Source organism: Chlorocebus sabaeus, chromosome 10, assembly GCF_047675955.1.
Source record: "Chlorocebus sabaeus isolate Y175 chromosome 10, mChlSab1.0.hap1, whole genome shotgun sequence".
NCBI classification, from domain to species: domain Eukaryota; kingdom Metazoa; phylum Chordata; class Mammalia; order Primates; family Cercopithecidae; genus Chlorocebus; species Chlorocebus sabaeus.
In genome coordinates this window covers 11,919,536-11,932,453 of record NC_132913.1, presented here as the reverse complement: position 1 = coordinate 11,932,453, position 12,918 = coordinate 11,919,536, and the positions used below count along the sequence as shown (strand labels likewise).

At 42.6% G+C, this 12,918-nt stretch overlaps 1 protein-coding gene across 7 annotated transcripts in view; it reads left to right on the top strand.

The window, feature by feature from the left end:
- The window catches only part of CFAP221 (cilia and flagella associated protein 221), a 115,623-nt gene that overhangs the window by 89,248 nt on the left and 13,457 nt on the right, over nt 1-12,918 (top strand). For 6 of the 7 annotated variants that reach the window (XM_073019614.1, XM_007964719.3, XM_007964718.3 and 3 more), the window contains 2 exons: nt 6,459-6,617; nt 7,976-8,067. In XM_073019614.1, the coding sequence (XP_072875715.1) occupies nt 6,459-6,617; nt 7,976-8,067 (251 nt within the window). Of the gene's footprint in view, nt 1-6,458; nt 6,618-7,975; nt 8,068-9,586; nt 10,365-12,918 lie in introns of those variants that run through there. The other variant, XM_037988089.2, reaches the window with a different exon arrangement.

Here is a 12,918-nt window from a genome sequence, read left to right as displayed (position 1 = left end):
AGAAATAAACAGATTAATGGAACAGAATAGAGGATCCAGAAATATATTCATTCATACATTATCATCAATTGATTTTTGACAAAGATCAGAGATAATTCATCAGAGAAAAGATAACCTTTCAACAAATTGTGCTAGAACATTTGGATATCTATTTACCAAAAATAAAAACAAGAATTTCAATTAGTATCTCACACCATCTACGTAAATTAATACAACATGGATCATAGACCTGAATAGAAAACCTGAAACTGTAAAACTACTAGAAAACACATAGAAAATCTTTGTGATCTTCCAATTAGACAAAGATTTCTTAGATAAAACACCAAAAAAAACACAATCCATAAATGGAAAAAAAATGGATTAATTGGACTTTGTCCAAATTAAGAATTTCTGTTAATGTTAAGAAAATAAAAATATAAATCACAGACTTGGAGAAAATATTTGGAAATCACATATCTGATAAGAACTTGTATCCAGAATATATAAAGAACTGTCAAAATTCACAAAGGAAACAGTCAACAGAATGAAAAAGTGACCTACAGAATAAATATATAGTCAGCAAACTATATATTTGATAAGGCGTTAATACCCAAAATATATAAGAAACTTCTACAACTCAATAGTTTAAAAAAAAAAAAAAAAAAAAAAAAAAACTGGCCGGGTGCAGTGACTCAACGCCTGTAATCCCAGCACTCTGGGAGGCCGAGGCGGGTGGATCACAAGGTTAGGAGATTGAGACCATCCTGGCTAACACGGTGAAACCCCGTCTCTCCTAAAAATACAAAAATTAACCGGGCATGGTGGCGGGCGCCTATAGTCCCAGCTACTTGGGAGGCTGAGGCAGGAGAATGCTGTGAATCCTGGAGGTGGAGCTTGCAGTGAGCTGAAATCACGCCACTGCACTCCAGCCTGGGTGACAGAGTGAGACTCCATCTCAAAAAAAAAAAAAAAGAAAACAAAAAACTAATAACTCAATTTAAATAGTGGGTTAAAACTTGAATAGACATTTCTCCAAAGAAGACTTATAAATGGCCAACAGCTATATGAAAAAACTGCTCACCACTAATCATCAGAAAAAAAATCAAAACCATAATGAGATATTACCTAACATCTGTTAAGAAGGCTATTACCAAAAAAAATAAAACACAGTAAATGTTAAGGAAGATGTAGAGAAATTGGAATCCTTACACACTGTTGGTAGAAATCCAAAATGGTACATCCACTGTGGAAAATAGTATGGAGGTTCCTCAAAAACTTAAATATAGAACTGCCATATGATCCAGCAATCAGCTGGGTGTGGTGGCACATGCCTATAGTCCTAGCTACTTGGGAGGCTGAGGCAGGAGGACCCCTTGAGTCCAGGAGTTCAAGCCTGCAGTGAACTGTGATTTCACCACTGCACTCCTGCCTGGGCAACAGAGTGAGACCCTGTCTCAAATAATAATAACAGTAATAATAATAATGTGAGCCAACAATCCCACTTCTGGATATGTTTCCAGAAGTATTAAAATCAGGGCTAGGCATGGTGGTTCATGCCTGTACTCTCAACACTTTGGAGGATAAGGCAGGAGGATCACTTGAGCCCAGGAGTTTGAGACCAGCCTAGGCAACATAACAAGACCCTATTTCTACAAAAAAATTAGCCAGGCGTGATGGCAGAAGCCTGTAGTCCCAGCTATTTGGGAGGCTGAGGTGAGAGGATTGTTGGAGCCCAGGAGGTCAAGGTTGCAGTAAGCCATGATGGTGCCACTGCACTCCAGCCTGGGTGACAGAACAAGACCCTGTTTCAAAAAATAGAGAGAAAGAAATCAGGATATCAAAGAGATACTAACACTCCTGTGTTCATTGCAGCACTATTCACAATAGCTAAGATATGAAAACAATCTACAAATCTATCAACAGATGATTGGAATAAAAAACGTGGCATATTCAGACAGTGGAATACTATTCAACCTTTAAAAAAGAAGGAAATTCTGTAATACACAACAGCATTGATAAACCTTGAGGACATTATGCTAAGCTAAATAAGTCAGTCACAGAAAGACAAATATGAGATATTGATAATAGCCAGATTGACAGAATCAAAGAGTGAATGGTGGTTATCAGAGGCTGAGAGAGGGGAAAATGGGGAGTTACCAGGCAACAGCATAAAGTTGCAGTCAAGAAAGATAAATCCGCTCTCACAATCTGCAGTACAACATCACACTTAGAGCCAATAATGCACATTTAAAAATTTGTTAAAAGGGTAGTTCTCATGCTAAGTGTTGTTACCACAATACAATAAATAATTTTTAAAAAAATTATCAGAACTCAATAATAAGAAAGCAAACAATCCAATTTTTAAATGGGCAAAAGATTTGAACAGATTCTTCACCAAAGAAGATATACAGATGGCAAATACGCACACAAAAAGATGCACAGAATAATGCATCATTAACAACGCAAATTAAAACGGCAATGAGCTCTCTCTGTTAGAACACCTACAATTTGAAAAACTGCTGGTGGGAATGTAAAATGGTACAAGTACTTTGGAAAACTGTTTGGCAGTTTCTTACAAAGTTAGTAGTTAACATACACTCACCATATGTCCAACCATTCCATTCCTAGCTATTCACCCAAGATAAATGGAAGCATTAAACTTTTGCAAGAATATTCATAGCAGATTTATGTGCTCCCCAAACTGGAAAATAAGTGTCCATTAGCAGGTTAGCAGATAAACAAATTGTGGCATAACCATACAGTTGAATACTCTTCAGTAATAGAAATGAATGAGCTCTTCATGTATATAAAAATGTGGATGATTCTCAAAGTAATTATCTTGGGTAAAAGAAATCAGACAAAAAAGATTACGTGCTGTTTTGTTCAATTTAGATAAAAGTCTAGAATATCTAAAGTGATCTACAGAGACAGAAAGATTGGTGGCTGCCTGTGGATGGGTTGGGTGCATAGGTGTGGAGGGGCAGGAAGTGAGGATGCGGGAATGATGAAGGGCATGAAATAACTCTTGGGGGTGATGGAAATGTTCATTATGTTTATGACGGCAATGGTTTTGCAGGTGTAACAAGTGTTAAAACATATCAAACTATGTAATTTAAATATGTGTCATTTATTGTACATCAACTATATATCAGTACAGCAGTAAAAGAATTAGGACACCCTAAGGAAAGAAAGGAAACACTGTAGTGGTTACAACTGGTGAAGCATTATAGTGAAGTCTTGGGCTGATCTCTGGGCATTCAGCCTGGAGGAGGGAGGGTAAAGGGCTCTGAGAAAGAGGTGTCTAGGAAGGAGTAGGCTCCAAGCACTAACAGTGCAATTGAGAGTCTGGAACACTCAAGGATTGTATAAAGGCACATCAAGAAAAGAAGAAGCAATTATAATCTACAAGGGGGGAAATCAACTGAATATCAGTATGTGCTCCAAATAGGAAACCAAACTAAAATTTGACATGATTTTTAAGAGCTGATGGAAAATCTAAAAATCTAATACATTTGGCCGTGATATCAGAACTCTTCTTTAATGGTGGCCCACAGGTCATGATATTGAACCTTTAGTCAAAATATAAATAAGTAAATAAGCCAAACCCGTAATCCAAGCCTCAACTTGGCCTGGCAGAGAAACATATTTACATAGTTGAGAGAAAGTAAATACTACTTATTAGTTTTCAACTTTTAGAGACAGCCTGTGAGCAAAGCATGAGGGTCTGGCTGTAGTTCTGGAAGGCAAATGTTAAGGATCTCAACAATATCAAAGGAAAATTGTGAAAGCAAGAAAATAAGGTACAGGAAAGCAGAAGAATGATGTTTTCATTTCACCTGAAGGGGAGTTGAAATACTCAACTAAAGATGATGAACAATAAATAGGGGTATGTGTGTATCATTTCAAGTCACAATGGTGACCAACAGCAGAATAAGGTAACCTTCAAAACAGGAAAGGGGAAGTTTGGAAGGGGCATTTGTGTACATAAGCGAAGTCCTTGTCTTGCATAGTAATGAGTCAGTAGATACTGCCGGAGGTTGACAATCAAGAAATGGAAGAATAAGCATGATGTTTAGAGCTAGGGTGGTGACCACCAGAGTCACGAAAGCCAGAAACACGGGAAAGAAGCAGCCTCTGGGATGTGGGCCTGGTAACAGGAAGGGCCAGCGGAAGACCACTGCTTTTCCTCCCAAATCCTTGCAGCCAAGGTGAGTTGCTACCATATGCATGCGTTAGTTTAGGAAAATTAAAATTAAAAGCATCATGGGGTGACCACTCAGACCAGTTACGCTGGTAGCAATGGGGATCTGAAGGATGACAACTACGGGAGACAGTGCCATTGCCATTTCCAAAAGACTGCTTTCATGATGCTTGGCCGAAGGCAGAGAGAGCCAGCCACATGGCAGCTTCACATGTCCTCAGTCAACTAGGGTAGAAGACACTCCTGAAGGCCACACAGGGCATTTCCCCTCCCCTGGTGTTGTATACCTTTACCCTCACACTATCCCCATAGGGTGGGCCCAGCCCCACTCCCCATCACACTGCCTCCCTAAATCCCACCTCAACCACAAGTGCTTACCAAGGTGTATGCTTTTTTCCACGTTACTTTGGGCATCTCCGACCCCCTCAGTGGTCATCATTGCCTCCCTGCCCTCCCCACTCCTTTATATGCAGGAGTTCAGTCCAGAGCCCTCTCCCTACCTTTGCCCCAGGCCCTCATCCTGGCCCTCAAGTGGCTCGGCAGCCTCTGCACTAACGCTTACCACCTTTCCAGCCTTCTTGACTCACCACCGCTGGGCCCTCCCCAACCTTGCCTCTGGATGCTGGAATGCGTTCAGGTCTAGCTGCATGTCATTTAAGTTTGGGGGGACATTTGTTTCTTGGCAGTGAGACTGAGTTTCCATAGGCTAAGTGGTTTTGTGGGGTTTTTTAACTTGTTTAAAAAAGTCAGACAAACAACAGAATCTCAGTGTAGTGGTTCTTAAACATCAAACATCTGAAATTAAACAGCTGGCGGGGGTGCTATGTTGCTGTTTGGGACAAGAATAGGGTTCTTGTTGTACGAGCCTCTGAGAGAACAGTAAAAGGCTCTGTATTTTAGTATTTTGATATAATTGCTCTGTGCCTCCATTAGTTCTGCTGGAAAATTAATAAAAAACAGGATCTCCCTTAAAACCAGATACTACTTCCAAATGGAGCCTTCCTGAATTAAACACATTACCAAAACAATGTTAAATGTTGACATTTCCTGATACATCAAATGTCATCCTCTTTTTTGTCATCTCTTTAAAGTAGCTTTTAAAAGCCTATTTTTGTTTTCAAAACCAGAGCTTATTTGCTTTTTTAAACCAGTTTGCTCATTTAATAACTCCTTAATTCATCAGCATTAGAAACAAATATTCAAAGCTGTTTTAAGCTGTGATTTCATGTGAGTTTAGTAAACCCATATGGTATGTAATGAAGCTCTTAAGCCATAAAAGTGACATTTATGAATGACTATGATTTTTTAAACGCTGCTGGCTTGAAGACACCTCTGCTCTCCTGCTTCTTTTCCAGAGAAGCTGACGTGGAGTCACAGAGTGCTAGTGCTAGTGGGAGCCACAGACAGCATTAGCTGATGCCTGTCCTATCCCTGGCTTAATGCTCATCATCACTGGCCATCAGAGAAATGCAAATCAAAACCACAATGAGATACCATCTAACACCAGTTAGAATGGCGATCATTAAAAAGTCAGGAAACAACAGGTGCTGGAGAGGATGTGGAGAAATAGGAATACTTTTACACTGTTGGTGGGATTGTAAACTAGTTCAACCATTATGGAAAACAGTGTGGCGATTCCTCAAGGATCTAGAACTAGAAGTACCATATGACCCAGCCATCCCATTACTGGGTATATACCCAAAGGATTATAAATCATGCTGCTATAAAGACACATGCACACGTATGTTCATTGCGGCACTATTCACAATAGCAAAGACTTGGAATCAACCCCAATGTCCATCAGTGACAGATTGGATTAAGAAAATGTGGCACATATACACCATGGAATACTATGCAGCCATAAAAAAGGATGAGTTTGTGTCCTTTGTAGGGACATGGATGCAGCTGGAAACCATCATTCTCAGCAAACTATCGCGAGAACAGAAAACCAAACACCACATGTTCTCACTCATAGGCGGGAACTGAACAATGAGATCACTTGGACTCGGGAAGGGGAACATCACACACTGAGGCCTATCATGGGGAGGGGGGCGGGGGGAGGGATTGCACTGGGAGTTATACCTGATGTAAAGGACGAGTTGATGGGTGCAGCACACCAGCATGGCACAAGTATACATATGTAACAAACCTGCACGTTATGCACATGTATCCTAGAACTTAAAGTATAATGATAATAAAAAAATAAAATAAAAAATAAAAAAATAAAAATAAAGAAACTGATAAACAAAAAAGAATATTTTTTCCCTGTCTTTGGCAGAATCCCAACCCAGGATTATTTGCTGTAATGCATCCTCTGACCTACGCAGAAACATCGATAGATTACCATCTCTGCTCTCACCCGAAGTACAAAATCACCAAAGAGTCCCACCACGGGTCCAGCATTCCTGTCACCCAAAAGCAGTTTCTCCATCACACGGTAATGTCGTCACCAGGCTCACTGGCAGAGTGGCCCTGGGCTGCAGGGAGGGGCAGGGGACGAGGACAGGGTCACAGCTGGAATTGAGACAAAGAAGGTTTGCCGCCACAGCTGCAGAGCAAGAATGGTAACACCGCCCCCATACCGCCAACCCTAAAGGGGTACAGGTGGAGACCCTGCACCGCCTTGTCCTGACCACACCTGCCTCTCGGGCTGCTTCCTGCCCTTTGTCAACATTCCTTTGGAAGGCTGTACCTAACGTTCATGTGTTGTATTTCAATCATGTAAAAATGGCCATACAGTATGCGCAAACCCTTGGTCTGACCTCCTCTCTCTTTGGCCCCAAGTGTAGAAACCAGAATGGACAAGGTGGTGTGTGACACATGCAAAAAAGTGGCCCCAAGGAATCACTTCCCCCACAGGGAACCACCCTGACCTGAATATCCCCCGACACCCCTTAAGGGCTATCCTCAGGCCCTTCAAACTCAATCAACCCTTAACTCAGATTATGATCTCTCTCCCCACTTCTACCAGCCACACCCTCAACTGCCTCCTCTTCCTGTGTCACCTACTTGCCTTTCTGTTTTATGGACTTTGTACAGTTACCTATGAGATTCTTTCCCTCCTCCCACATTCCCCTCATCTCACCACCCCGGGGGGCCACCAGTGTGCCACTGACACAGCAAACAGATTTGCAGACCTCCCTCTAGTCTAGCCTGTGGCCCACTGCTGCTGCAGTCCGCCTTCCCTTGGGAGAAATCTTCCTTAGGCACGAGTTGATCCTGTCAATTCCTCCTCAAAAGCCTTCCGTGGGCCCCACTGCCTGCAGGAGCAGCTCCAAGCTCATTAGCTTGGCCCACAGTGCCCCTGTGACCTGCCTGGCTCTCCAATCAGATTCCCTTCTGTCTCTATCATGCACCCTGCACTCAGCCCAGCGGGGGTCTCCTTGCAGCGCTCTCCTCCCACGCTCATGTGCAGCTCTCCCGCCTGGAGTGCCGCTGGATGAACTGCCATCCTCTCTGAGTGTTGCATTAGCATCACATTCACAACAAACAAAACAGATTCTAAGGCCGCAGCTGCCCTCCATTCCGAGGACATGTTGCTTGTACAAGTGCCTAATGAAGCAAGGGAAGCAAACCTCTCCTTTGCCTCTAATTCTGTGTTGCATTGTTTAATGTGCTTTGCTGAAGCAATTGCCTTTTTGCTTCAGAAAAATCCAAACTGAATGAAATTACAGATTTTGCTGCTTAGCCTTTTAAGACTGAAAAAGAGTTGAGTAAAACAAAAGTCCTTCCGAAACTTTACCTCACCAAACAGTTGCTTCCCATGTAGCATCCGTGTGCTGACTTTCCTTATAGGACATTATTCCTGGAATAATGCACTGGAAAAGCTTCCAGTCCCTGGTTCTCTCCTGCCTGCCACACCCCTCCAAGATGGAGACCACAAAGAGGTAAGTACGTCTCATCTATTTGTTCACAAGTATGTGTGCCCCACGGATTACAGAGGCAATGATCCCCAAGAGTTAAATGCCAATAATATGCCAAACCATATTTTTAAAGCGTGAGAGAAGTTTGCTAGTCAGAGAAATTTGATGATGTGTAATTGGTTTTCATATTTTGAACTTATCTTAATCGAGATACACTTTTTTGAAAAGTAATGCCCTAGGTGACAAATTGGCAATGCTTGAGTACAAGTAGACAACCATTCCATATAATTCAACTGACATATTCATGATCAATCTTTTTAAAATTCATAAATTGCTGCCTGGGCAACAGAGAGAGACTCCATCTCAAAACAAAAAAAAAGGGGGAAAAATCATAAATTGCCAAGATTAGCCTTCCTCACTCCCTGTATCCAGTTCCAAAGAATTCACGGCCCTCTTGTGCCACAGGCTGGCATTCACTGTGAGACCATGGCAGTCCCCACACAGAAAACAGCCCACTCCAAATACACAATGCGTAGATCAGAATATTGTTGAATGATGAAAGAAGAAACTTAGAGTGACTACATTTTTGCTAATTTGCTTATTTAATAGCTCTTCAAAACCGTAAGATACCAAACAAGTAGCCTGGTGCCTTTCGTTAGACTCTCTCTGCCTGGCCAATCGCTCACCCCTGAGCCTTTGGATTTGCTTCTTTAGTCCACTGTCCTTATAAATACGGCTAAATGAGTAATTGGTGAACAGGCGTGACTAGTGTCCCAAAATGATTATCATCAGCTGTCAAAGTCCCAATCCTCTGATCCAGAATGAGGCCCACCCACCCCAAGGTGGCAGAGCCCTGGCATGGCCCCGAGAGTGGCCAAGAAACCTGAGCTCTGCCATTAATTAGCCAAGATCAGTAGGTGATCTTTACACACACCCCAGCTCCCACTCAGGTCACCTGGATCCTCCGACTCAGAAACTCACCAGGGAGCTACATGACCCCCAGGAGCCATGTGACCTCAGCCACACCCCTTGGCCAACTCGCTGGGCCCAGCCCTCTTGTCAGTAAGACAAGGGGATTGGACTTGTTGCAAAGGCCTTTCTCAGCGTTGACATTTTAATTTCAGTAAGAGTGCCAGAGCTCACCCACTGTGCAGCCATCCATGTGCACTACACATCCACCCACACCTCCCCAGGTATTTGAGGAGATAGTTGTGACCCCAGAACACTGAATTTGACTTCCTTCTTCATCATCTTCATTGAAGGGCTTCATTGGTAAGCTCTTCCTGAACTAAGCCAAATGCAGCTGTACCTCATGTACGTCAGGGCTTCCCATGTGCTTTCCCCTTAGGGTTACTTCCTTAGGGCTTCTCTACTCCTCTCCTTTGCCTGAAGATTAGCAGGCGGTAAACAAAAAGCCACCAGCATAGGATTTGGGACATGGTGGGAACTCAAAACTGTGTTTCTTTCCAATTATTATATTTCATCCATTCCTCATCCACCCTATTGCCATCTCAAAATCAGCATCCTTGTTCTACGTTTTTAGCATATTTCTAGAATGTCAAATCTCCAGAGCTGGTGGGAACAATGGCATCGAAGAGAGAAGGAAAGCTTTGGCATGGGAGAGACCTGCCTCCACTGTACGCTGGATGTATCACCAGCTCTGTCCTTGGGCGAGCTACGTATTAATGAAGCCCTTGGAGCAATAATCTCCTCCTCTCTGAGACAGAGGCAGTGACGGCATCCTCACATTTGTGTGTGTGAGGATAAAAGTGCAATGATCTTGTGAAGCATCTAGCATCATGCCTGGTACATTCTTAGTAACTCTTCTCTCGCTTCTACCCTCCTTCCCCGCCCACTAAGTGTCGCAGTCACTCCATCGCCACCAGATGGCGATGGTCCGTCACCACATTGACAGACTGCCTCATTTTGCTGCGGGTGAGGATGCTTCAGATCTGACCGCTGCAGTCAGTAAACAGGATTTGGGGTGCTGTCAGGAGACTGAATAACAAAAATGAAGAATGGTGAGAAGTAGCGACCCGCTGACCATGTCCACCCGTTGTCAGCATGTGCGGTTCTTAAGAATCAAGAAAAAGCATCCTATTTTCTTTCCAAAGCAATGTCCTTGGAAAAAAATCTCCCAAGGCTGTTCTTTCAACAAGCAGTGAGAATGCAGTTACCTTGGGCTTGAATAACCATGAATTAAACATGAACTCTCCATGAATTAAAGAAAACTCTCGAACCATGAGTTGTTACTTTCAGCTTATGTGCCTGAGTGCTCTGTTGGGCCAGTTTGTTTCAAAATAAACTGCAGTTGCATAACAGCTGATAAAATCAAGAGAGGATTCTGTATCTCCTTAGCGTGGATTTCCACAGGATGTAAGACTCTAGGTCATGTTTTATTTCTGAAAACACATACAAAATAAGAAGTGTAATTCCTTTTTTAAGTTCTGTCTTAGTTTGTTTGGGCAGCTATAATAAAATACCATAGATGTAATTTATGAACAACTGAAATTTATTTCTGGAGACTGGGAAGTCCAAGATCAAGGCACCAGTAGACTTGGTGTCTGGTGAGGGCCAGCTTCCTGGTTCAGACATGGTTGTCTTCTCACTGTGTCCAAACATGGCAGAAAGGGGAAGGGAGCTCTCAGTGACTTTTTTTTCTTTTTCTTTTTAAAGATGAGATATCACTATCTTCCACGCTGGAGCGCAGTGGCATGATCATAGCTCACCGCAGCTTCAAACTCCTGGGCTCAAGTGATTCTCCTCCCTCATCCTCCCAAGTAGCTGGGATTATAGGTGTGCATCACCATGCTCAGTCAGTTTTATTTATTTATTGTAGAGATAGAGTTTTGCTACATAGCCCAGGCTGGTGTTGAACTCCTGGCCTCAAGCAATCCTCCCACCTCAGCCTCCCAAAGTGCTGGGATTACAGAAGTGGAGCCACTACACCCAGCGTCTCAGGCCTCTTTTATAGGCACTAATCCTATTCATGAGGGCTCCATTCTCATGATCTAACCCACCTCCCAAAGGCTCCATCTCCAAATACCATCACATTGAAGGTTAAGTTCTTATTATTTTTATGGTAAATAGGGATAGGGTCTTGCTATGTTGCCCGGGCTGTTACTCCTGGCCTCAAGTGATCCTCCCACCTCGGCCTCCCAAAGTGTTGGGATTACAGGTGTGAGCCACTGCACCTGGCCTGGGAGTTACCTTCAACATGAATTTGGGGACAACACAAAATTCAGTCCATTGCAACTTCCTACTAATCCATTAATGATATTCCAACTTTGCAACCATTTTGCTTGAATAAATTAGCTCCTATTACTTATGAGGTTTGCCTTGTATCTTTTGCCCCTGACAACTGTTTGTTGTTAAACCATGCAATATAGTTATTTAATGTTTATTTATTCCAAGTCATTGTTGTATTTGTAATAATTGAAGCAGCTCATTTATTTCTTTACTCTTCAGTAAATTCAGAGATAACTTGTTAAGTCTCTTTGGACTTCCATAAAATCTGAGAGTCAGTGACAACTGAAGAAATTATCTAATCCAATAGTTCCCAGACTTTCTGATTTCATAGATGAGCGAAATGTCCAGAAGAACTTTGGGAACTGTCTTGGCATTGTCAGGGTTTTACTTTGTCAAGTAAGGACATTAATTTTTTTTTTTTTAATGGAGTCTCACTCTGTCACCCAGCCTGGAGTGCAGTGGCATGATCTCAGCTCACTGCAACCTCTGCCTCCTGGGTTCAAGCGATTCTCTGCTTCAGCCTCCTGAGTAGCTAGGACTACAGGCGTGGGCCACCACACCCAGCTAAGTTTTTGTATTTTTAGTAGAGACAGGGTTTCACCATGTTGGCTAGGTTTGTCTCGAACTCCTGACCTCAAGCAATCCACCCACCTTGGCCTCGCAAAGTGCTGGGATTACAGGCGTGAGCCACTGTGCCCGGCCAGGACATTAAAATTAAACAAAGCAACAGCTAGACACATTGGCTTATGCCTATAATCCTGGCACTTTGGGAGGCCAAGGCAGGAGGATCACTTGAGGCCAGGAGTTCAAGACCAGCCTGGGCAACATGGTGAAACCTCGTCTCTACTAAAAATACAAAAATGAGCTAGGTGTGGTGGCGGGCACCTGTAATCCCAGCTACTCAGGAGGCTGAGGCAGGAGAATTGCTTCAACCCAGGAGGCAGAGGTTGCAGTTAACCAATATTATGCCACTGCACTCTAGCCTAGGCAACAGAGCGAGACTCTATCTTAAAATAAAATAAACAAAAATTAAAAAAATAAATAAAACAAAGCAAAACAAATTTTAAAAAGGCCCAACCACCATCTACTGTCATCACCATTTCAATTTTAAATGAATATATTTCACACACACAAAAAAGTGAGAGGAACATGGTCTCAGAATTTACAAATTGGGTAAGTTTTGCTTCATGAAAAGCCATTGGTTGTTGCCATTTCATTGTCCCAGACCAACCTGGTCCCTGGCGAGTGGCCCAGACCCTGAACTTCTCAGTCCCTCTTCTTAGTGGGAATTCTCTCTGACTATACATGTTCTAAAGTAAAGTTTTGGTAGAATTTTCTAATAGAACCTGGATTCTTTATCATGAAGTCAGTTACTCACAGGGCTAACCTCTGTGTCTCCAGGCCCAGATTCCTTTTGGTGGGAAATGGAATTAAAGACCAAAATCTGGGTGCTATGTATACACATCGCTTCTAGGGTGGGGTGGGGTTTGCTTCTTGGCCTGTTCAGCAGACAAAGTCAGAGACACACACAAACACACAATGTACACACAAAGATACATGCAGCATACATATATGTGTAATGTGTGTGCATATAAACACACATATATTCATACATATCCATATTTT